The sequence below is a fragment of the Hemiscyllium ocellatum genome, chromosome 16 (assembly GCF_020745735.1).
Source record: "Hemiscyllium ocellatum isolate sHemOce1 chromosome 16, sHemOce1.pat.X.cur, whole genome shotgun sequence".
Classification (NCBI taxonomy): domain Eukaryota; kingdom Metazoa; phylum Chordata; class Chondrichthyes; order Orectolobiformes; family Hemiscylliidae; genus Hemiscyllium; species Hemiscyllium ocellatum.
In genome coordinates this window covers 32,073,206-32,099,526 of record NC_083416.1, presented here as the reverse complement: position 1 = coordinate 32,099,526, position 26,321 = coordinate 32,073,206, and the positions used below count along the sequence as shown (strand labels likewise).

The following is a 26,321-nucleotide window of genomic DNA, read 5'->3' as shown; positions in this document are numbered from 1 at the left end:
GGGTTTTTCTGAGGTTCAGTTCATTAAAATATTCTTCATTGTACAATCCATGAGAATATTAATAATCCCTTTCCGTACTCATCTAATGGAGGCAGATTTGGTAGTTCCAAAAGAAGGGATACTGGATCCGCCTTAACTTAATTCCCAGGATCTCCTCCATCACATTCACGATGGCACCCCAGTACTTACGGATCTTATAGCGTGACCACAGACAATGTGTAAGGGTCCCGGTGCTTGTTTTATATTTAGGGCACCTTGGAGATGCTCCTTTCTTGAATTTTGCTAATCGCCATTTGGGCTGCGCGGAGAATCTTCAATTGCATAACCTGCGCTTTATTGCATACCGAGATCTTTTCACATTCTCCCATATGTCTTCCATGTTTCAGGTGAAATTTCTACCCCTAGCTCCTGACTCCAGATTCCAGATGCCCCTTCTCTGTAAATGGTATAGAGTACTGGCAGAGAGTGCCCATGCATCAGAGCACCATTTTCTCCATGTTGGACTTTTAGGGTTCAGCTAAAAGCATGGTTCTCCTCTGTATATAATCCCTAATCTGAAAATAATGAAAGAAGTCCTTACTTAGGTAGTCCATATTTGTAACTTAGCTGGTCGAAAGACGTCAGGATCTCTCCCTCAAATAGGTCTCTCTTGACCTCCCACGCTTTAAAGCCGGGATCCGGGATCCAGCCTGAATCCTGGGGTCAATGTAATCCCACTAAGAGGATAAACGATGAGGTCTTACACGGGTTACTCTCGCCCTGGCACATCATCCTCCATGCTTTGACCATGTTTATAATAATCGGGCTTCTATAATGCTCAGCAACAGATTTCATCCTACCCATAAATTAAGGAGGGGACACCTTGCCTGGCAGGTTTTGATATCAAGCCATATAGACCGCGAATCCTTTCACACCAAGTCACTCTCATAGGACAATAAGGCACTTAAATCGCTTAAAATCTGGGAGATCTACCCCCCCCATACCCTGTGGGAGTTGCAACTTGGTGAATTTAACAAGAGGGCCCCCTAAGACACCAAATAGAGGATCCAAGTCAGCGACTGAGCCTTCGCAGCAATTGTCTAGGCAACAAGAATGGGAGCATTTTCATGGGATATAGTCAAGGACCAACATTTATTTTAATCAAGGCCTTTCAGCCTAACCATGATATAGGTCTCCCAATGCTGAAGATCTTGTTTTATCCTTTCAAACAATTGCACAAAGTTAGCTCTATACAACTGGTGGAAAGCGGGGGGTAATAAAAAGTATCCGAGTAAAGAAAGCCTTTTTTGATCATCCAAAAGGAAATTATGTTCCATCCTCCAGGTCAGGCACTCCAACCAAGTCCCTCATGGGCATGGCTTCTGATTTTGTAAAATTAATTTTATACTGCAAAAATATGCCAAATAAATTAATCTTTTGTATTAACCGGAGTACATACTTTTCCAAGTTAGCCAGGAAGAAAAGAACATCATCAGTGTAGAGAGTGATTTTCTGCTCTCCCATTCCTACCTTTGGGGCAATTATTTGAGTCCTTCCGAATAGCTTCTGCAAACAGTTTGGTTACTAAGGTGAACAGCAGCGGCAAGAGAGGACATCCCTGTTCGCTGCCTCTTCCAATGCTAAAATTATCTGATTTTATGCAGCTTGTAAAGACCACCACTGTAGGATCATAATACAGCACTGCCACCTACCTAGCGAAAGCCCCCACCCAAGGCCAAAATGTTCCAGAACACCAAGCGCCTTTTCCACATTCAAGGAGACTACCAAGCCTGGAATTGGCCTCTGCTGACATAACTTTACTAAATTCAACACTCTCCTAATATTACTGGAAAGCTACGACGCTTAATAAAACCTGTCTGGTCTTCCTTTATGGTAGTGGGCAGTATCTTCTCAAATCTCAAAGCTAGCTTTTTGGACAGGATTTTAAAATCTACATTGAACAGTGAGGTAGATGTATACGAGGCACAGTCCTCAGGATTTTTCCCTCCCTTTAGGATAAGGGTGATATTGGCCTTCCTAAGAGAGGGGGAAGGCAGTCCTGGCTGTATGAATGATTGTACAAACCCAATATTGCCTCAGCCAACATATTTATGAACTCCTTGTAGAATTTGCTTGGAAACCCATCCAGACCAGATGCTTTGCCACTTTGGAAGTGCCTTACCACCTCTTGTATCTCTTGTATTGTTAAGGGTGCATTCAAAAGGGAAGATTGGTCTGCATTTATACCCGGGAAGTTCAGATTCTCAAAAAAGGATTCCATCCTTGCTACTCTATCCTCTTGACCCTCTGACCAGTATAACTCTGTGTAAAACTTCCTGAATATTGCATTAATCTTTTTAGACTCGTGAGTATAAGTTCTCTCCCTAATGGACACAATGGACTGTGGGGCACTTTTCTTCCTGGCCAAATATGCCAGGTGTCTACCTGGCTTATCACCATATTCTCCTTTGATTGGCAAAGGAGACCTCTCTCTTCACTGCCTGGGTAATTACTGAATTCAGAGCAGCTCGGAGAACTGTGACCCTGTAGCTTAGCCACAGACAGTCTATCACAATATGCTATTTGGCTGCCTTCAGCCGGGCCTCAAGCATATGTTGCTGTTCTCCTCTCTGCCTCTTCTTGGTTGCTCAGAATGACATAATTAAGCCCCTTAAATAAGCCTTGGTGGTCTCCCAAAGCATCAATGGGTTACTGGCTGTACCTGTGTTAATGGCCCAAAAGACCCTAAACTCCCTTGTGAAATACTCTATAAATTTGCTATCCTTCAAAACAAATGGATCCATGCGCCAAAGCCATGTATCTATTCCACTATATCTGATCTTGACATCCAAGTACACTGCCGCATAGCCAAAATGGGCTATATTCCCAATCCTGTAGGATAACACTGAATCCAAACAGATCAATGGAACAAAGAACATACCAATTCTCATGTGGCACTTGTGCCGGTTGTAGTAAAAGGTAAAACCTCTACCACTAGGGTAGAGACACCTCCACACATCCACCAACCCCAACTCCCCACATAAGTCCACCAACTGTCTGGATTGCAGGGAGGTACCTGAGAGACCCCTTAGCATCCTATCCACCTCAGGATCTATGAGACACTTGAGGTCTTCTCCTTTGATTGTATGGTGCACCCCAAGAGCCATCAATTTGGAGAATATTTTGATTAAGAACTTAAGGGGGTGTGCCGAGGACATTCAGGATGCCATACTCTTCCCTGTGTATTAAGGCCTTCAGGATGATGAACCGCTCATGTTCATCCTCAGTTTGGTCCATTATCTGAAATGGGAGGTTCCTCTGTACTTGTATGGCCACTCTTCTGCTTTCAGAATTTAAAGAGAAAAAGAATACCCTACCAAACTGTCCCTGCTGTAATTTCAAATGTTCCTTGTCATTCAAGTATATTTCTTGTAGCAAGGCAATGTCAACCCTCTCCTTTCTGAGGTTGAGAGCACATTCTTTCTTTTGATTAGGGAATGACTTCCTTTTATGTTCCAGGTGCACCATCTAAACAAACCACTGGCCATAACCGTCCAAAGTGGCACGCAGCCCCCCAAGGGGGGGAGGCTTACTCATATTGTGCTGAGTGGAGAAAAAAACCAGGACTTATAAAATCTAAAAACTACCACTGCAGATATTGCAAAATCTAAAAAACTAACCACTATTCTTTAATTAAACAAATAAACATGCATGCAAGCAACAAATAACTGGAGATTTCCCCTCTCATCCACAGGGGGCACTCATCCCAACACTACGACCATCAGCGAAAGCTGCGTCCCAAACACAAGCAGTACAGAGACAAAGAAAACTGATTATTTACACACATGAAAATTAAAGTGAACACCCAAAACATTCCCTTGATACATCAACTCCATTTGTCTTTAATAAAAGAAATAACCACCCCACACCCGGAGGAAACAAATGAATAACAGGCATTAGTTAAAAAAAAGGGGGAATTTTACGTCAAAGCAATGTCAAAAATATATAACCAACAACCAAGAGAGCAAAGGATATACCATTGTCCATTTTTTTTCTGACCCAGACCATCTATTTCAAAGAGTCTAGGAAATCCCTTGCTTTCTCTGCTGAGTCAAAGTTGTAAACAGACCCTCCATGGCTGAAACGCAGTATAGCCAGGTCCCTCACAGAGCATTGGATATTCAGGTCTCTCAACCTCTTGCTGACTTCATCAAAAGATTTCCTCTTTTTGATTACAGCCACAAAGAAGTCTTGAAAAACATAATTTTTGACCCCTTATACACCAGGGCCAACAAGTCTTTTCCCAGCCTTCTGGAGGCCTCCATTATTATTTGCTTCGCCTTGTAACACTGGAGTCATGCTTGGATTGGGTGGGGACGCTGATCCAACCCAGATTTGTTCTTGGTAATCCAGTGGGCCCACTCCACACACACCTGGCCCGACTCAACTCCCAGACCCAGGAACTGCAGGAGCCACTGTTCCAGGAAGACAACTAGGTTCTCGCCTTCTTAACATTCTGGGAGCCTGATTATCCATGAGTTCTTCCATTGAACTCAATTCTCGAGGTCATTGACCTGGTCTAGCAGGGTCTGAACCTGGCTTTCTAGTTCAGATCCTTCTCTCTGAATTCTCCGGCACAGTCTATGATGCCACAGTCCTTTGTTCGCCTGCCTTGATGCATCGATCAAGCATTTGGATCTCCTGCTTATGCTTTTGCAGCATGGCAGAGATCAGATCCAGCCCGACTCAATTTTTTCTCATACTTTAACAAACTCTGAGACTAAGTTCTGTTGCTCCAGTTGGATCAAAGGCACAACCATGGGAGTTGGGGCTGTGGCCGCGGGTGTGCCCAGCACTGTAGGGGAGTGCTCTGCTTGCTGCGATCCATGCGCTCCCTTTCCTTTACTCGTCTTCATCTGCTTCCCAAAATGTTAGGGGTTCTAGGGGTTTTGTTTTCCCAAGTTTTCTTATGGGGGGGGGGGGTGTGTGTGCTAAAAGTACCACTTTACTTGGTTATGGTGCAGAGCCCAGCGCTGCAGACCTATCAGATCATGGCCATCTTGGATCCCCCCTTGTGGTTAATTTAAAACTTTCAAGACCTAATAAAGAACACTAGGACATTTCCATTCTGTCCCATGATATAACTGGACAGTGTTGGCTACAGTCCACCGTTGCGTTGTATAATGTCAACACAGCAGGAGTACTGAGGTCAAAGGCTGGGAAGGCTGCTTATGTTTATTTTAAAGAGGCTTAGTTAATTTTGTAACAAATTTGAGTATTGATTTTTTTTAAAAAAACTCATAAATGGGGTTGGCCTTCACTAGCTAGGCCAAGATTTTATTTCCAACCCTGCTTGCCATTTGAATAGTAATAGGCTTCCTTCTTGATTTGCAGTAGTCCACTTGCTAAAGGTACACCCACAATGCTGTTCGGGAGGGCATTCAATTATTTTGCCCCAGTGCTGGTGAAGGAATGGAGATATAGTTCCAAGTCAGAGTGATGTGTGGCTTGGAGGGGAACATGAAGATGATTGTATTCCTATGAGTCCACTGCCCTTGTCCATCTAGGTGGTTGAAACCAAAGGTTTGGAAGATTCTGTTAAAGGATGCTGTTAAACAGTTGCAGTTCATCTTGTGGATGGTACGCACCACTGCCACTCTGCACTGGGAAAAGGTAGCGAAAATGGGCCAAGTTAGATGCTGTTCTAGCCTGCTTTTCCTGTTTGATGATGAGCTTCTTGAGTGTTGATACAGATGTATTCAACCAAGCAAGTGGACAGTATTCACCACAGTCTTGACTTGTGCGTTATAGATGGTGGAGAGGCTTTGGTGAGTCGAGAGTTGAGATACTTGCCACAGAGTTCCTAGCCTCTGCTTTTGTAGCCACAGTCTTCAAATGGTTTGTCCATTCAGTTTCTGCTCAAATGTGTTATGAAAATGTGGGTGTACTTTAAGAAAGTTAAAAGCAGCAAAACTACGGGATACAGCACCAAGTGTTCTCAATAAGGCAACAATGTATGTAACAATTGGTCGAACAACTTGATTAGCTATTGCCTGGAGACAAAAACAAATTCAAATTTGGCCAATCAGTTTAAATTATACCCTGAAAAAAAATACCAATTTTTAATCAAGTTTGAATTGAGTATATTGTCAATCATAAAAGCCAATGATACAATCCGATGCTCTGGGGTATAAGACCGGGAGAAAATTGAACAGTTGAGAGGAGAATTGCCAAGTCCTAGCTGTAACAGACTGCTTGAAAAAAAATCTCTCTTAAAAGTACCTTTTCGATCAGTAACCTGTAACGCAGAAGTTCCTAACAAGATGAAAAGAAGGCACAGGAAGATCTGAAGACAAGGACCTAACGTTGCCTGGTTTTGAGATTAGAATCTTAATTGGGAGTTCTATCAGACTAGTATTATAGACAAGGTAAAAGATAGGTTAGAGAAAGAAATTATAAATAGTAGTTTGTTAATTATTCTCTGTTAAACTTTAAGAAATACATTTTGTTAATTTTTACTTTACATAGTTCTTGGCCACTCAAAATGTTTACAGATTACGCATAGGATAAATCTTTTCTGTGTTGTTGGTTTTAAATTAAGCAGGAGAGTTTACCCAGTGCCATAACAGTTTGGGGGTTCGGGTCTGTGATTTGAACTAGGTTAGACAGATTTGAATAGATTTAGGTGTATGAAAGATCCCAGTTGATTTAAACACTTGCAGGTTAGTGTCCTAGATCTTCAAATAACATGCAGGTGAGACAATTTGTTTAATTTTGATGACTTGTGGTTGATTAAATTAAAAGTGAGAGTAATGGCTCTTAAAATTGCAAAAGAGGTTCTAGGATTTGAAAATGATTCTCACATTTGCGAAGAAAGTTTAGAAAGAAAGAAAAAGGCCATACTCTTAGAATTAGCAAAGAAGTTAGATTTGGGTTTAACCAAGGACAAACGCAAAGCTGAAATTGTAAAGGAGTCAGAGAAACAGACAAATGCAGTAATGGTAGAAAAACTTAAATTACAATTGAGGAAAATGGAGTTAGAAGATAAACAAGAGGAGAAAGGGGAAAAGAGAAGAAAGAGAGAGAAAGGGAAGAGAGAGAGAGAGAAGAAAGGGGGAGAGAAGAGAGGGAGAGAGAAAGGGAAAAAGAGAGAGGAAAGAGAGAGAGAGAGAGAGAGAGAGAGAGAGAGAGAGAGAGAGAGAGAGAGAGAGAGAGGGAAAGTTCTTGGCTGAGCAAAGAGAGAGAGAAGAAAGGGAAAGAGAAAAAGAGAGAGAATTTAGAACATGAGAAGTTGTGCCTTAGTCAGCAAAGTCAAGTTAACAGGATGGAGAGTAAAAGAGAAAGTAGTGATATACAAAGGAACCTCGAATATCCGAGTATCAATTATCCGAATATCGGATTAGCTGAAGGAGAACTCGAAGTCCTGATAGAAACATTACATCAAAGATGTGTTTCCAACACTGATCACGTTCTTTGTTTAAAGTGATTAAAAGTGAACTCGGCCTACTAAAATGCTGCTGAGAACAGTCCTGGAAATCGATGGGAGCCCAGGTACAGTCTCCAAGTGACTGACCTCCTGCTCTCTCTCTCCCCCAACACTTTCCCTGGTCTTCTACACTTCCACAATGCTGGAACCTGTCAAAAAGTTGCAGTAATGTGTGTATGCGCTATTTGGAGATTCATCCCCCAAAGGCAGAGGCAGTCTTGTTGGCGTCCAGTCCGGCTGGCTCAGAGAAGGGACAGGGGTAGATGGGGGAAGGGGGGCAGTACAGGATAGGGCTGGAGGGGAAGGGGCGGTGGTGGATGGGTTTGGGTTGTAAGGGGGACAGTGTTGGATGAGTTTGGTGGCGAGGGGGCAGTGTTAGATGGGGTTGGAGGACGGGCGGGGGGCAGTTGTAGATGGGGTTGGGGGGGTGATGTTGGACGGGGTTTGGGAACTTGCGGGATGGGTGGGGACAGGGTGCGGTTGGACGGGGTTGAGGGCAATGGTGTTGGACAGGGGTTGGGGTGGGTGGGGGCAATGTTGGATGGGGTTGGGGGTGGTGTTGGACGGAGTTGGGGGCGGGTGGGGAGACGGGTGGTGTTGGACGGGATTGGGAAGTGGGCGGGGAGCGGTATTGGACAGGGTTGGGGGGGGGGGGGGGGGGGGCGGGCAGAATTGGGAACCGGGAGCGGCGGGCAGGGAGACAGTTTTGGACAGTGTTGGGGGAGGACGGGGTTGGGGGGCAATGTTGTGTAGGGGCTTGCGCGCGGTATGCTACTGCCTCGTCTCCTGAACTGGGAGCAGTCTTAACAGAAAACTCCGAGCCCCAGAGGAGAGGCATTGAACCAGTTAACCAAATAATCCATTATCTGAACAAAATAGTGCCCACCCATCTCATTCGGATAATCAAGGTTCCTCTGTATATAAATGTGTAAAAACTCTGCCACATTTTGATGAGAAAGATATTGAAACTTTCTTTATTTTATTTGAAGAATTGTCTAGGCAGATGGAGTGGTCCAAGGATTTATGGGTAATGCTATTTCAGACTAAATTGGTAGGCAGAGCTAGTGATGTATTTGCCGCATTGTCAGGGATGAGGTGTCAAGACATTATGAAGAGGTTAAACAGACTACATTAAGTGCTTATGAACTGGTACAGAAGCATTTGGACAGCGGTTCAGAAACACAAGGAAGGAACCAGGTCAGATTTATGTTGAGTTCGAAAGAATTAAACAGTCATTTTGATCGATGGTTGCGTGCTTTGAAATAGATGGGACATTTGAGGCTGTAAGCGACATTATTCTGCTGGAGGAGTTTATAAACTCACTTCCAGAGATGGTAAGAATTCACCTGGAGGAATTGAAAGTTCAGGAAGTGAGAAGGGCAGCAGAATTAGCAGATGAGTACATGCTGGTGAACAAGCTTCCAGCCAGAATTTCATTCTGTGAGGGATAGAAGTTGGGAAAATGGGAGATCCTACACTAGTAAACCAAGAGTCGAGCGCACTGGTAAGATTTTACCACAGGTTAAAGAAACCCGATAGGGTAGACAAGAGGTGAAAGGCCTCAGGTGTTTTCACTGTAATGGAGTGGGACACAGAAAATTACAGTGGCCGGTGGTCTCAGAAGGGCACTGGGAAAAGGTGTTTCCATTGCCGGAAGGTGGGACACGTAAAGATATAGTGCTGGTCATTGAAGAAAGGCATTGTGGGAAAAGATGTGGTAAAGGAAGCTAAGCCGGTGGCATTAGTGAAGGTAATAAAGGAGACCCCAAGAAGAGCAGAGGAGCTGCAAGAGAGTGCACAGCCTAGTCAGGGGCTGGGTATAGAGTTAGTAACTGATCTGTATAAAGAATTCATCTCTGTGAGTAATGTTTACTCAGAATGAATAGGGGTGAAGAACAAAAAGTTAATAATTTTGAGAGATACAGGATCTAACCATGATTTGGAGGTGCCGGTGTTGGCCTGGGATGTACAAAGTTAGAAATCACACAACACTAGGTTATAGTCCAACAGGTTTAATTAGAAGCACTAGCTTTTGGAGCGCTGCTCCTTCATCAGGTGGTTGTGGTGCCCTCAACCACCTGATGAAGGAGCAATGCTCCGAAAGCTAGTGCTTCCAATTAAACCTGTTGGACTATAACCTGGTGCTGTGTGATTTTTAAGCCTCTAACAAGTCGCTGACAGTAGGAGATGAGCAAATGTGCACTCTTTCCGATCTGTTACCAGAAAATGTAGTAATTTGTGGGATAAATGAACAGAAATTTAGCATTTCCCTATGTAAGATCAGGTTGGAGTGCCAACTTAAGACCAGGGAAGTTACAGTTGGAGTGATTGACAAGTGTGTCAGTTCCAGGAATTCAGTTCGTTCTTGGGAATGATTTGGCAGGATCCAAAGTGGGAGTATTACCCCTTATTGTGAAGGAGCCAAAGGAAGACCATGAAACTGAGGAGTTAAAACAGAAATATCCTGGTATTTTCCTAGACTGTATAGTAACCAGATCCCACTATCATAAGTCACTTTACAAAGCGAAAAGTAAAGAGAAAGATGAAGGTGTTGAGACTCAGTTAGCAGATACCCTATTTGATGCAATGGTGCAGGAAAACAGACAGAGGGTCAGCTAAGAAGTGTTTGGTCCTGAAAGGCTAAGAGACTTGCAACAGCAAGACAAGGTGATAAAAGATATATATGTGGATGCGTACTCTGAAAAGGAGGCAGAGAATATTCCGGAGGGTTATTACCTGAAAGACAGAATCCTCAGACAGAAATGGAAACCATGGTAGGTTAGTGCTGAGGCAAAATGGGCCGAAGTGCACCAGATTGTGTTGCCGAAAGCATACAGACAGGTAGCACATGAATTATTCATAGGAGATCACCTAGGGTTACAAAAAACTCAGGCTAAGATACAAAAATATTTTTATTGGCCTGGAATGCTTAAGGATGTGGTTAACTTTTGCAGTACGTGTCATACATGCCAAATGGTAGGTAAATCACCAGCACCTTTTGCCAATTCCCGCATTTGACAAACCTTTCACACGGGTTATAATTGATTGTGTAGGTCCTCTTTCGAGAACTAAAAGTGGGAACCAGTACTTGTTAACCATACTGGATGTGTCTACCAGATTTTTGGAAACAATTCCATTACAGAGTATCAAGGCAAAAAAGGTGGTAGAGGAGTTAGTAGCTTTCTTCACATGGTATGGGCAACCCAGAGAGATTCAGTCAGATACAGGGTCAAATTTTATTGCTAGGCAGTTTGAGGAGGTTATGGATAGCTTAGGTATACAGCATTTTAAATCCAGTGTGTATCATCCTGAATCCCAGGGAGCTTTAGAAAGGTGGCATCAGACCTTGAAGACCATGTTAAAAACATACTGTCAGGATTACCCGAACAATTGGGACAAAGGTATCTCATTTGTATTGTTTGCCATTAGAGATGCCCCAAATGAATCTACTCGGTTCACTCCCTTCAATTTAATATTTGGTCATGAAGTGAGAGGCCCTTTGAAATTAATTAAAGAAAAATTGACAGGACCAAAGTCAGAGATCTCACACTTAGATTATGTATTGAAGGTGAGGGAGAGATTAAATTGAGTAGGTGAGTTAGCTCAATAGCACCTAAAGAGGGCACAGTGTAGAATGAAGCAGGTGGCAGATAAAAACTCTGAGACTCCGATGTTTTCCCAAGGGGTAATGCAAAAGCAGTGATGACATTCTTGGGACATAACATCAGTCATGGAAGGTTGACCCCATGAAATGCAAAGATGAAGGCTATCGAGGAATTTCTACAACCAATTTTAAAGAAAGAGGTGCTTTGATTCTTAGGACTCAGCAGATTCTATTGGAAGTTTGCTCCAAACCTCAGCAGTGCACTGTTAACCAATTTGCTGAAGAAGAACACAAAGTCATGGTGGACAGAACTATGCCAGGAGGCATTCGACTATTTGAAATCGATATTAACCACCAAACCAGTTTTAGCTACACCAAACTTTTCAAGACCTTTTAAAGTCGTCATCGATGCTAGTGACACTGGAATTGAAGCTGTACTCCTACAGGAAAATGAGGATGGGATTGAACTGCCAGTTGGTTACTTTTCAAAGAAGGTCAACACCCACCAGAGGAAATACTCTACAATTGAAAAATAACTATTGAGTTTGGTACTGGCCTTACAACATTTTAATGAGTACATCACAAACAATGTATCGGAGATGATTGTGTATACTGACCACAATCTGCTTACATTCTTAGAACGCTTTAAAGATAAGAATATGAGACTATTTCGTTGGCGTCCTATGTTACAGACTTTTAATTTAAAAATCAATTAAATAAGAGCTCTTAAAATTTTGATGATTTTTGACGAGGTGAATAGGTTGATGTTGAGTTTTCTGGTTAGGAAGTCAGTGGCAGAGTTAATTAATTTAAAACCTTCCCTAATATAGTGAAGAGGTCAAATTCCTCTCCTTTCACTGTTTTAGGTCAGGACAGAACGTGCACAAATCACAAAACCTGCTTGCCATTCAGCTAAGTTATAAAAGCCATATTTTATTAAGCAGTTAGACTTCTAAATTTGCCTTTGCACCTCCACTCCTAAAACCTTGTCAAACATTCTTCCTGACATCCTTCAACCTAACCTCAGTTCCAATTTGATCAAAGTTGAGCTGTTAAGATTCTACTACCTTTATTTTGAATTAATTATTTTGGGCTAGAATTTATCAAATTTACTGCAATCAACAAACACTCATTAGACCTTTTTGTCTATCTAATTTTCATTAGCCTTTTCATAGTAAGGTATATGGAACCTCTATGAACAAGGCAAACAACTAAGTGAATCATTGAAGAACAATATTAACAAACTGTTAATGAAGAGAGAAGGGTCTGAACCAAGAAATGTTACTTGGCATAGTAAATACCAATGTCAGATCAGCTATAGAGTAAAATAGAGGAGACAATAATTGGATGAAGAGAAAAATAAATCAAAAGGAATGAATATGCACTTTAAAAATAAGCTAATAATTCAAAGCTGGAGCAAAAGACTCTACCCTTTTAACAGTCAGAGAGGTTGGTGGCAATAATTAACCATCACACACTCTAAAGGGCACTCAGACAGAAATGTGCAAGCCTCAACTTTTTGTAGCAAATGCAGTTTTTGCGTTTACAGTACCAACACAGTAACTTCAAGACACCAAATTTGATTAGTGAATCATACAATAAAATAGTAATTTTGGGAAGCTAAAAGCTAAGCAGTGCACCTCAGGCATCATTTATGGTATTTTACATTTAATCATGTATCTGATTCTTGCCTGACGTTGATGGTAATTTGTGCAGACATAACATAAGGACCATGAACACCACTGTTATTTTGACAGTAAGTTCTGGTCCAGTGGCTTGCTCTCTCCAGATGTTAAAATTTTAAGTTGTTGTCCTGAAGATGAGGCTTTCACCCCCACATTAACTCAGCAATCATCTTCACAACTTTACCTGCTCCCTAATTATCACAAAATTTTACTCTGGCTTTGTCCGAAAATTTCCTTCACCACTCAGTCTTTGTAATTGTTTTGGCCACTTCAAAGAAAATCTCTCAAAATCCAATTTTGACTAAACGTTTGGTTGCTAGTTTTAATTGTTCCTTTCCAGCTGTGCTAATTTCTGTGAAGTGATTGGGACTTTTTGTGTTAAAGGCTGTACATGAATTCAAAGTAATCATCTGATACTCACCACAGTAAGATCTCTTCGTGGGGGGGGCCTTTGTCTTGCATTTGGTAACTCTAGATTGTTTAACAGAAAAGCAATTCATGTTTGTTGTATAGATAGCCAAGATTCCTTTTCATTAAAAATTTTAACCAATAGGTGATGAGGCACACCCATCTTTCTTCAGATAATGCAGTTAAATTTGATCCTTAGCAAACTTGCATTCCAAAAACCAGCTAAACCGCAATGAGCCTTCAGCTTTTGGCCTTTATATCTGGCTCATGCGAATCTGAAAGGATCCAGAAGAAAATTGAAAAAGTACCTGAAGGTAGCCAATAACAGCCTCCTGAGAATGACTGTGGCAATTGATCTAAAATGAAAACAAGCAATTTGGATTCTCAGATCCCTAGAGCTCCTGTGCTAATGCAAAGCAACTTGTGTAACAGGCCCCTTATAACTTCTGAGCACACTGAAGTCATCACTCCACTGGAGAAAGTCAAATCATCTGTGTGATGCCAAATTGCTGAAGTAGCCAGGGAGTCTCAGGGAAGTTAGCAATACTTATTGTGGGATTTTCTTTAAGTATACAGTAAAATGACACTCCCACCATTTAATACTTCAGGTTTGTAGCCACAATATTAATTAGAAGAATTAGGAATGTAACACATTATGACTGTCAATCATTTTGTCAGGCATCATCTCCACACAACACGCTGTTACATTTTCAGCTGTTTCAAAAGTGCTGAATAATCCAGAAGACTCAACATTTGCTTTACCTTTTCAATGAGAAAGTAATGCTCTCTCAGTGGAACAGACTTTTTTTTCCCCTGTCCACATCTTTAATTATACTCTTTCTACATCATCCCTTCTCGACTGTTAGCAGTCCCTTTAGCTTTGGTTCAGAACACCCTTACAATCTGTTCCTCTTTCCCTCTGTCTATAGCATTAAAAAAAAACTATTTTCCAACCCCAGACAATTCTGAAGTGTTAAACTGGACTCAAACGTTAACTCTGTTTCTTTCCTCACCAATGCTGCTGGATCTGTTCAGTTTCTCCAGCATTTTATTTTTGTTTCAGATTTACAGCAGCCACAGTATTTTGCTTCTTTTTAATACCCACCCTTGTTTTCTGTTCTATCATGAATGTTGCTTTGAAATGGAATCACTAAAGTGAGAACACATATGTCTCCTATAAGTGACTGCCATCTGTATCTTGTCACATTTAATGAAGGTATTCTCTGTGGGCTGTATAGTGCCAAAAACGTACTTACTGCCTTTCACATCAGCACCTGCTGCCCCGCGGATCTCATTTCTTTCATCTTTTTGGTCAAACAACAATCCCTTTTCTCTGATCTCTTTCACAGAGGCTGGCTGTTTTCCAATCCCATCAAGGTCCATCGCACTTGAATGGATAGATTGCCCTGAAGTAATTTTCTGACCTGAGATATCACTGGTAGCTTTTTTCAGGTATGAGGCAGGGGCCCAGCCCTCCTGATTTTTATATCTGTTCAAAAAAAAATGTTTTATGAGATCAACACAAAATTCTCTTGATCCCATCTTTATTAGCAAACTAATGAGATTTAATGAACATTATAGAGTAGCAAAAACATAACAAAAGTATATGTGTTTTAGCAGGAAGTTAATAGGTCCATTTTTCCGGAATCTATTATTAATTCTTAGGCTGCTGAATTGACTATCCAAAAAAAAATTCATACATAATCACTGACAACAGCACAAGATGATTTTACATTTTTTTTGATCAATTTGTTCTGACATGTTATGGCATATCTCTGGAGCAGGTGGGACTAGAATCCTGACCTTCTGGCCCAGAGAAGGGTCATTGCCATAGTACCACAGCAGTCCTATCTAGTCGCTTTTCTTACTGGCCTTAGAGAGTTGCTCATGATGCGACTGCCAACATGAATCCGACTCATCCAATAGCAATACTTATGTGAGCTTAAGAAATTCATTTACATCATCTAGTGAAAATATCTGGTTCCTGTAAGGTCATTCAGGCAGGCAATCTTCAGAATTACATTGGGATTGCTGCTGGGTGCATGATAATCCTAAGTCAGGAGCAGCTAGTAGGAGCATCCTTTTGAGAACATTGAGGAGGTGACAGCCTAATGACATTATTGTTGGATTGTTAAACCAGAGACCCAAGGTAATGTTGTGGGGACCTGGTTCGGATCCCACACAGTAGATGGTGGAATTTGAATTGAATAAAAATCTGAAATTAAGAATCTAAGGATGACCATAAATCCATTGGTGATTGTTGGGAAAAATAATTAGCTCACGAACGTCCTTTCGGAAAGGAGACTGCCATCCTTATCTAGTCTGATCCACATCTGAATCCATACCCACAGCAATGTATGTGACTCCTTACTGCTTTCTAGGATGGACAATATATGCTGAGCCAGCAGTGTTGGGATTTTATTCAAAAAATGACAGTTTCTCTGAGGAATCTTTTTATATGTATTAGAACTCTGCTTTTGTTTCTAGTTGGGAGATAATAGATACTAATCCTTTCTCAAGTGGTCAAACGTAACACATATCTCAATAAATTAATCATATCCTGTAAAATAGTGAAAGACAATTCATTGACAAAAAGGAAATCATCAAAATCTGGTGGGTCTGAGGTCAAATACATTCAATTATGTTACAGTTTCTGATCTTTCTGTGACAATATCAGCTAGATACCAGTGTCATTGTAAGATATTAACAAAATGATCACAAAATATTGGTGTATTTCAAGATTTTATTTTTTGTAAAGCCATCTTTACATTTTGCCTGCATCTATTCTACCCTTTTTTGGGAGGTGAGAACAGTTTGATTTCCTATCTGTACTGCCCACAAGAAATAGTTATATCTTCCATCGGGATATTTGCCAGAAAGTTACAGAAAGGCAACTCCAATCAATGCCCTCCCTTTCTCTAGTGAAATTCAGGAGAAAGAGGAAACTTCAAAATTAGACTGAAGCCACAAAATATGGGTGCACAGTGCTGGCTATTCCGGGTGTTACAAGTTATTTTGCATCTCAAATACAGTTTGTGGATGCTTTATTTTGGTGACAAAGTGTCCTTGCATGCAGGAAGTGTGGGCAAGACGTATGTGATTGTGACGTCAATCATTGTGTAAAGCTGTTCTGATGCCAACAATGCTATTCTGGATCTTCACTCCCATCCCAGGCTAATATCCTTTCAAACTGGCGCAGCTGAACATATGTTCAGTAACATGAAGGGTCCCCTAGCCAACGCTATTTTTAGGGAGCAGTTACTATTGACAGGTTCTTTGCAGATTGATTTCTTTTTGCTCTCTTGCAATTGTCAAATGTTTTTGGTGGTTTTGGAGTGTTTAAAACTGTTGAAGTATAGACTTTTTAAAAACTTAATCAAAGAGTGTGGTCCACTGGTGAGCTGCCTCCTTGAACCATTTAAGGTATAGGAACACCCACAGTGCTATTATGAAGGGAGTTCTGGGGTTTTGACCCAGCGACAATGAATAGAAAACTAGTTCCAAGTCCTGGAGTACTATGTGCAATTTTGGTCCCCTTCAGGAGGGATGCATTTGTATTGAAGGTAGTTCAGAGGAAATTCACTAGATTAATTCTAGAGGTGAGGGGGTTGTCTTATGAAGGGAGATATGAGCAGTTCAGGCCTACACTCTCTGAAATGTAGAAGAATGAGAGCAGATCTTGTATACCTCAATTAGATGCTGAAGGGGATTGATAAGTAGAAGTAGAGAGGATATTTCTTTTTATGGGGCAATCTAGAATGAGGAGTCATAGTTTTAGCACAAGGGGTAGGAGATTTAAAAGAGAGAGAAGGAGAAATTACTTCTCTCAAAGAGTTATAAATCTGTGGAATTTATAATCCCAGAGTGCAACTGATGTTGGGAAATTGAGCAGATAGACAGATTTTTAATTAGTAATGGTGTTGAAGGATGATGGAGAGTGGGCAGGGAAGTGCAGTTGAGGCGGAGATGCGATCAGCCATGATCATACAAATAGCGAAGCAGGCTCCTACTCTTTGTTCGTACGTTAAGTCAAGATGGAGGGAAGCTTGAAAAGGAGCTTGCAGATGTTGGTGCTCTCACATATGTGTACTCAGGTAGTAGAGGTCACCAATTTTGAGGGTGCAGTTAAAGGAGCTTTGGTAAATTGCTGCATTATATCTTGTAGATGTTACACACCACGGCCTGTGAGCACCGGATATTTGTTGATGTGGTGCAAATCAAGCAGGCTGCTTTTCTTGTGGATGTTTCTTGAGTGTTTTCGGAGCTGCAACCGTCTAGGTAAGTGTAGAGTGTAGCACCACATTCCTGACTTGCACCTTGTAAATGGTGGATGGGCTTTGAAGAGACAGGGGCTAAGTTATCTGCTGCCAAATTCCTAAACTCTGTCTACTCCTTGTAACCACAGCACTTATTTGGCTGTCCTGTTCAGTTTCTGAGAAACAGTATTCATAGGGTTTTGTTAGTGGGGAAATTCAATGGTGATATTTCACTGAATTTCAAGAGACAATAGTTATGGTCACAGTCTGGCACTTGTGTGCTGTGAATGTTATTTACAAATTATCAGCACAAGAGTGGATTTTGTTCAGATCTTGGATATGGACTGCTTCAGTATCCAAGGAGTCTGGAAAGATGCTGAACATCATGCAATTACAGCAGGCATCCCACTTGTGACCTTATGGTGGAGGGTCAGTCATTAATGAAGCAGCTGAAGATGATTGGGCCTAGGACACGACCCTGAGGAACTCCTATAGAGATCTCCTGGAAATGAGAAGACTGACCTCCAACAACCACAGCCAGCTTCCTTTGCATCAGGCAAGATTCTGATTACTGGAGAGATCCCTCCCTCCCTAATTCCCACTGACTCCATTTTTGCTAAGGCTCCTGGATGACATAATTGGTTGAACATTGTCAAGGACAGCAAGATTTTGCACAATTCTGCACAAGCTACTTTCTCCATCAATCAGGGTAGTAATTTGCATCCCCCTTGCCTAGGGCACAACAGGGAAAGCAACAGTAACAATGAGCTCTAAGAATAGGGAGGAAAAGAAGGGGGACCAAGACCCCCAGGTACAGGAGTGATTTCTCTTCCTAAACCTCATCGAGGAACATGGCATTGGACATCTACCATTTACTAAATATCAGTCACCTGATCTAGCCCATTTTGGAACCTCAGTGGGATGCGACTGCATGGCTGAGCAGTTGTGAAGGTGATCATGACCACAAACTTTCATGTGTCTAACTCCTATCAGGCAAGTGCAGGCAATAATTGCAACAACTCTCAGTTGACTAACTAGCTGAAGAGGAGAAAGGTATAGGAAGTGAGCAGGCAACTGACATACCACCTTTTTGGCTGTGGAATCTGTGCTCAATTCACCTGGTTGTTACTCAAGAATGTAATCCCAATTCCTAATTTACCAACAGGAACATCTGATCCATTTTTGTACTCTTGCATAGGTTATGGGTATTACTGTCCCAGCCATAATAACTGCCCATTACTATTTCACCTGAAGAAGGTGCAGTTCATGTGATGTAGGAATATTCACACTGATGTCAGGAAAGGAGCTCCAGGATTTTTACCCAGTGACACTAACTATTGCAACATCCATTTGGACACAGTAATTGGCATATTGCTACGAAACATAAACATTCTAAACCATTTGTATAAATGAAACATAGCAGAGGCAAGTCAACTAATCACCCTGTGTATTCTCTTAGTGAGTGATGTGTGTGTATACCTTTGTTTACTGAATTTACAGGGCTGACTCCAGTAGCTACAGTGCAGTTAGTGGAAGTTGCCAGCTTCAACTGTGGGAGACTGTAGATAGTTTAAGCAGCCTTGGGCCTAAAAGGACCAGCTCTAGATCACACATCTCTACATAGGCAGCAATAGTTCAAGCTATTCAGCAATTTGTGGAAACTCTGAGCTCAAGACTTCCCTATTTTTCGCATATTGCTGTTCCTTATTTTAAACAAACTAAATGTTAATGTTGTGAATTTGCCAATTTTTCCAATCCATTTCAGAACAATTGATTCTCAAATGAAGATTCAAAGCTTTAGATCTGTTATAAGGTGAATTTTTACAACCAGGTTATTTTATATTTTGTGTTCATGGGCAAAGGTGGCAAGAGAACAACTGCAATCTCACATTTCTGTTCACGTACATTAATATGGGAGAATATTGATCAAAACACAATTACAATCTCCTCTTGATAAGAGTATAGGTGGCGCTATTGTAGATCTTTTGCCTTTCTTTCTAGTCCAAATTGTTTTGTTATTTTCATCAATAAGGCTATTATTTATGGGATACATCATCATAAGTCAAAAAGTGGTATGAAATTTAACCTCAATTTGCTTATGACCTTCACTTTTGCTGTTACTTCAAACATTTTTGAACATTTTGGGGTGGAGGAGTAGACTGAGAAAATACCACTTCAGGTAAAGCAGAGGAACATTCCCACCAGATATTTACGTGGATACAGAAGTCCAGAAGGAGAAACCTGGTCAGGAGAGTGGGAAAGCACAGAAGATTTTGTTGTGAAACGCTTGCTCCTTTTAAGATTACCTTGCACATGCCTACGTCAAATGGAACCCTGCTGTGTATGGCCTGCACATCTACTCTGCAATGCATTCCTGACTGCTGCACACCTGCAGAGCTTGGAGTGAATGCTACACTGAGGTTTGGACGTGAAACACATAAAATTACTGTTTTTGTCCCAGTGACTAAATCTGGAGATTCCATGGCAGACCTCGTATATACCTTGAATTTTTATGTAGTTATGCATGTATGTGTGCATAAAAACAGATACATTTCAATTAATTGCAGGACCTCAGGCACACTTTACATCTGTTTGTCCTAACTGCAGTGACTCATCAGCCACAGGCTCCTCATTTGCTCAGTGCACAATTATAAGCTTTATACTGGGAAAGAAGCCGGAAAAGGAAGTGGTACCATGGGACTAAACCACTTCAAGCAATGAAAGGTTTACTAAGATGGTTGTTGTTGTATAAAAAGCCTACAATCATGACTTCCTATATTTATCTAGATAGACTTTAACCAGTTAAGCACTTGATATGTTGTAGATTTAGTTTGCTCTTGGAGCCATTGTATTTATATAGCTGTTCAAGTTCAGTTGCTAGTCAATGGTAAACCCAAGGATGTTGATGGCAGGGGATTCAGTGATAGTAATGTTATTGAATGGCAACAGGTTTAGTTAAATTCTCTTCTGTTGAAGGTGATCATTGCCTGGTACTTGTGTGGCATGAATGTTTTTTGCCACTTGTTGGCACGGTGGCTCAGTAGTTAGCACTGCTGCCTCACAGCGCTAGGAACCTGGGTTCAATTCAAGCCTCGGGCGACTGTCTGTGTGGAGTTTGCACATTCTCCCCATGTCCGCGTGGGCTTCCTCCCACAATCCAAAGATGTGCAGATTAAGTGAATTGGCAATGCTAAAATTGCCCATAATGTTCAAGGATGTGTAGGTTAGGTGCATTAGTCAGGGGTAAATGTAGGGTAATAGGGTAGGGAAATGGCTCTGGATGGGTTACTCTTTGGTAGGTCGGTGTGGACTTGTTGGGCCAAATGGCCTGTTTCTACACTGCAGGATTCTATGATTCTTGTCAGCCTAAACCCAGATGTTGTCTAGGACTCCAGTGAGTAACTTGTTTCTTGTTTTCCTATTGCCTTTCACCATCTAGAAGACAAGTCATAAGTATGATGACATACTCCCCATTTGCCTCAATGTCTATAAGCTCCAACACTCGAGAATCTCACTAAGCCTTACTTGAGAATCCCTGACCTCCAGCTCCTAGAAGAACAAGGACAGCAGATACTTGGGAACATTACCATCTGCAGTTCCTCTCTAAACCACTCACCATCTTAAGTTGGAACTATTTTGCTATTTGTTCATTATTGCTAGTTCAAATCCTGGAACTCCCTTCCTTTCAGTATCATCACTCTAAGGACTGAAGTTGTTCAAAAGATGGTTCAACATCAGCTTCTCCTGGGTGCTTAGACAGAGACAATAAATCCTAGCTGAGATATCAACTCCAACATTCCATGAATGAATAAATTAATAAAACATACAGGCACAAACCTAAATGCAATGGAAAAAATCTTTATCATTGGCTCCAGGCCAAATCTCATGATATTTGTCGCAAAGAATTCTGGGATGTCGCCTGCAGCCTTCATAAAAAGATGACAATTTAAATTATGTTTTCATCAGAGTAGAGCATTTTTTGCCACTTGGATTTCTGAAAAGAGGCAATCATTAAATTTAAGCATTTGGTAAATAATTTTAGTTGTAACAGGTAACCCTGCTTCACATTAATGTAGATTATCTACCATGTGGCAGGATTTCTTTCAAACTCATCCAGAGGACATCTGGCAGCAGCCGTCTGCTGGTATCAAGTAATTAATTCTGTGTTTGCAGGCACAACCCCATTAGTAATACCACTTTGATAAATGAGGCATCGATTCGAAAAGGCGTAAAGCTTTCACCAAGTACCTAAACTAATGTTAAGTACAGGAATTATAGGCTTTTGGAGAGAATGAAGTGGAATACATGCGCAGGAAAAGAGAAGTCTTTACTTCAGGTCACGATGGGTTTTTATTGTTATATACCATGTTATTACACAGGTATATATAAAACGTTCAAGTCAGCTCCCATTCAGCTTCCCTGTCCGGGGGCAGCAGAAGACAGAGTGTAGGTGATGTGGAGACTAGGTGGGTGCCCGGAAGGTAAGGACTTAGTATATATTTTGGGCAGTGGCTAAACCCGAAATACTACATGTGTAGTATCTCCCTCCCGCTCCTGCCCCACCTCTAACCAGAAGAAAAAAAAGAGTTTGTAAGGTAAGGTTTTATTTTCTCTTTCTTTTCTTTCATACGTTTACGTGCATTGTTTGGTTTTAGTTTGTTGATATAAAGCTAAGGTTTACAATGACAGGGCATCTCAGACCCATGGCATGTGCCTTGCTTGATGTGGGAGCTCCGGAACGTGGCTGACATCCCTGACTCTTACATTTGCAAGAAGTGTGTCCAGCTGCAGCTCTTGTTTGACCACATGACAGCTCTGGAGCTGTGGATGGACTCACTGTGGAGCATCAGTGATACTGAGGAGATCGTGGATAGCACTTTTAGTGAACTGGTGACACCGCAGGTTAGAATTGCTGAGGGAGACAGTGAATGGGTGACCAAAAGGCAGAAAGAGATTAGAAGGCACTGCAGGTGTCCCCTGCAGTCATCTCCCTCTAAAATAGGTATACCGTTTTGGATACTGTTGGGGGAGATGGCTCACCAGGGGAGGCCAGCAGTTGCCAAGATCATGGCACTGTGACAGGCACTGCTGTTCAGAAGGGTGGGAAAAAGACTCGTAGGGCCATAGTCATAGGGGATTCTATTGTAAGGGAAGTAGATAGGCAGTTCTGTGGCCAAAAACGGGACTCCCAGATGGTATCTTGCCTCCCAGGTGCTCCGGTCAGGGATGTCACTGATCAGTTGCAGAGCATTCTAAAAGGGGAGGGTGAGCAACCAGTTGTCTTGGTGCATATAGGCATCAACAAGATAAGTAAAAAAAATGAAATGAGGTCCTGACAGCAGAATTCAGGGAGCTAGGAGAGAAGTTAAAAAGGAGGACCTCAAAAGTAGTGACCTTGGCATTACTACCAGCGCCACGTGCTAGCCAGTATAGAAATGAAAAAAAAAAATAGGCAGGATAAACACACGGCTTGAGGGATGGTGTAGGAGGGAGGGGTTCAGATTTGTTGGATATTGGGACTGGTTCTGGGGAAGGTGGGACTATTACAAATTGGATGGTCTACATCTGAACCAGCGAGATGGAAAGTGGAGACTATAAGAATCATCAAGATAGCATTAATAAGGGGAAGAATAGACAGAGAGCAGATGAACGCAAAAGAACTGGTGGCCTGAGTGCATATATTTTAACTCAAGGAGTATAACGGTAAGGCAGATGAACGAAGGGCGTGGATTGGTACTTGGGAGTATGACGTTATTGAAATCACACAGACTTGATTGAAGAAAGGGCATGATTGGCAACTAAATGTTCCAGGATATAGAAGCTTCAGACAGGACAGGGAGGGAAGCAAAAGTGTGGGGAGGAGTTGCATTGTTGGTCAGGGATGATATCATGGCTGTGCTAAAGGAGAACACGATGGAGGGCTTGAGTAGTGAGGCATTATGGGTGGAGCTGAGAAATAAGAAGGGTGCAGTTACATTGTAATGGCCATATTACAGGCCTCCCAACAGTGAGCGTGAGGTAGAAGAACAAATAGGTAAACAGATTATGGAAGGATGGTAGATGCAACAGGGTGGTGGTAATGGAGATTTTAATTTTCCCAACATTGACTGGGATACACTTAGTGTCAGAGGTCTGGATAGGACAGAATTTGTAAAAGAATGTTCAGGAGAGTTTTCTAGAGCAGCATTTTAATTGTCCGATGAGGGAAGGGGCCATATTGGACCTGGTGTTGGGGAATGAGCCAGGCTAGGTGGTAGAAGTTGCAGTTGGGGATTTCTTTGGGAACAGTGACCACAATTCTGTAAAATTTAGAATACTTATTGACAAAGATTAGAGTGGTTCTAAGGGAAGAGTACTAAATGGACCAAGGCCAATTTTCTCAAAATTAGGCAGGAGCTGGAAAATGTAGATTGGACACTGCTATTTGAAGGGAAGTTCATATTTGATATGTGGGAGGCTTTCAAAGATACGTTAAAGATAGTGAAGGATAGGCTTGTCCCATTGAAATCAAAGAATAGGAAAGGCAAGATTTGTGAACCATGAATGACAGGAGGAAGCGTACGACTAGCCAAGAGGAAAAGGGAAGCGTACATAAGGTCCAGGCAACTAAGAACAGAACGGGCCCTGGAGGAATATCGGAAGAGTACGACCAGTCCTAAACGAGGAATTAAGCAGGCTAAAAGGGGTCATGAAATAGCCTTGGTGAGCAGAATTAAGGAGAATCCCAAAGCCTTTTAATCTTATATAACAAGCAAGCGGTAACTAGAAAAGGATTGGTCCACTGAAGGAAGGCTGTGTGTTAAACCTGAGAGAACGGGCGAGATTCTGAATGATTCCTTTGCATCAGTGTTCACTGAGGAGAGGGACATGATGAATGTTGAGATTAGAGATAAAAGTTTGATAACTCTGGACCATGTTGACATAAGTAGAGAAGACATATTGGGTAGGCTAGAGGTTATTAAGGTGGACAAGTCCACAGGACCAGATGTGGTCTACCCCAGGTTGCTGAGGGAAATGAGAAAGGAATCAGCTGGGGCCCTGACAGATATCTTTGTAGCATCCTTAAACACAACTGAGATGCCCGAGGACTGGAGGGTTGCTCATGTTGTACCCCTGTACAAGGACGGTAGTAGGGGGTATTCTGGGTAACTACACACCACTGAGCCTGACATTAGTGGTGGGAAAGTTGCTGGAGAAGGGATAAAATCTATTTATATTTGGAAAAGAATGGACTTATCAGTGATAGGCAACATAGTTTTGTGTAGGGGAGATCGTGCCATAACAACTTAATAGAGTTCTTTGAGGAAGTGATCAAGTTGATAGATGAAGGAAGGGCTGTAGATATCATATACATGAACTTTAGTAAGGCATTTGATAAGGTTCCCCATGGTAAACTAATGGAGAAAGTGAAGTCATATGGTGTGCAGGGTGTTCTAGCTAGGTGGATAAAGAACCGGTTGAGCTAAAGGAGACAGAGAGTAGTAATTGAAGGGAGTTTCTCGAAATGGAGAAAAGTGGTGTTCCACAGGGGTCACTGCTGGGGCCACTGTTGTTTGAGATACACATAACTGATCTGGAAAGGGGCACTGTTGGTGTGATCAGCAAGTTTGCAGACGACACGGAGATTGGAGTAGCAGAAAGCATAAGGGACTGTCAGAGAATACAGGCGAATATAGGTAGACTGGAAAGTTGGGTGGAGAATTGGCAGATAGATGTGAGGTGATGCATTTTAGGAAGTCTAATTCTAGAGTGAATTATACAGTAAACAGAAGAGACTTGGGAAAAGTTGATGAGCAGAAATATCTGGGAGTTCAGGTCCATTGTACCCTGAAGGTTGCTGCACTGGTGGATAGAGTGGTCAAGAAGGCATATGGAATGCTTGCCTTCATCAGATGGGGTATTGAGAATAAGAGCTGGCAGGTCATGTTAAAATTATACACAACATTGGTTCGGCCGCATTTAGAATACTGTGTACAGTTCTGGTCGCCACATTACCAAAAGGATGTGGATGCTTTGGAGAGGGTGCAGAGAAAGTTTACTAGGATGTTGCCTGGTATGGAACGTGCGAGCTATGAAGAGTGATTGAGTAGGTTAGGTTTGTTTACATTAGAAAAAAGGAGATTGAGGGGGGTCCTGATTGAGGTCTACAAAATCATGAAGGGTATAGACAGGATAGATAGAGATAAGCTTTTTCCCAGGGTGAAGGATTTAATAACGAGGAGTCACACTTTCAAGGTGAGAGGTGAAAGGTTTAAGGGGGATACACGCAGCAAGTACTTTACACAGAGGATGGTAGGTGCCTGGAACTTGTTGCCAGCAGAGGTAGTAGAGGCAGGCACAGTAGATTCATTTAAGATGCATTTATCAGATGTATGAGTAGGTGGGGAGCAGAGGGAAACAGATGCTTAGGAATTGGGCGACAGGTTTAGACGGTGGATTTGGATTGGCTCAGGCTTGGAAGGCCGAAGAGCCTGTTCCGGGGCTGTAAATTTTCTTTGTTCTTTGTTCTCTTTTTAATATGCTCAGACTATACCTTGGAATAACTAACACTCTCAAGCCCAAGGTGATATCTATGGCACACCTCAATTTGCAGAATTTACCTTTGGCTCTACATAGGGCTAACTTTCTTTTGTTGCACCTCCTTCATTAGCAGTCTTTATAGCTTTAACAGGATTACTGTTCCCTACATACCTCCACTGTGATTTTGTAAGCAATTAATGCACCAGTCTGCAACCCTCTGTGCTGCACAGTAAAGCAAAACTGGAGCCCTGTAAACGCTGACACTTCTTTTGAAATTTATGGTCCCATAACCTGGCAATTTCACCTTTTGGACAGGCTTTTCAAATGGTAGCAGGCATATTGGCTTAATGGAAGCTTATGGCTTAAGTTATGACTGAGTTAAT

At 41.8% G+C, this 26,321-nt stretch overlaps 1 protein-coding gene across 2 annotated transcripts in view; it reads right to left on the bottom strand.

Moving 5' to 3' along the window:
* The window catches only part of sh3pxd2b (SH3 and PX domains 2B), a 329,121-nt gene that overhangs the window by 8,927 nt on the left and 293,873 nt on the right, over positions 1–26,321 (bottom strand). For both annotated transcript variants that reach the window (XM_060837107.1, XM_060837108.1), the window contains 2 exons: positions 14,419–14,651; positions 13,176–13,225 (listed from right to left, as the gene is read on the bottom strand). In XM_060837107.1, coding sequence (XP_060693090.1) covers positions 13,176–13,225; positions 14,419–14,651 — 283 coding nt within the window. The remainder of the gene's footprint in view (positions 1–13,175; positions 13,226–14,418; positions 14,652–26,321) is intronic.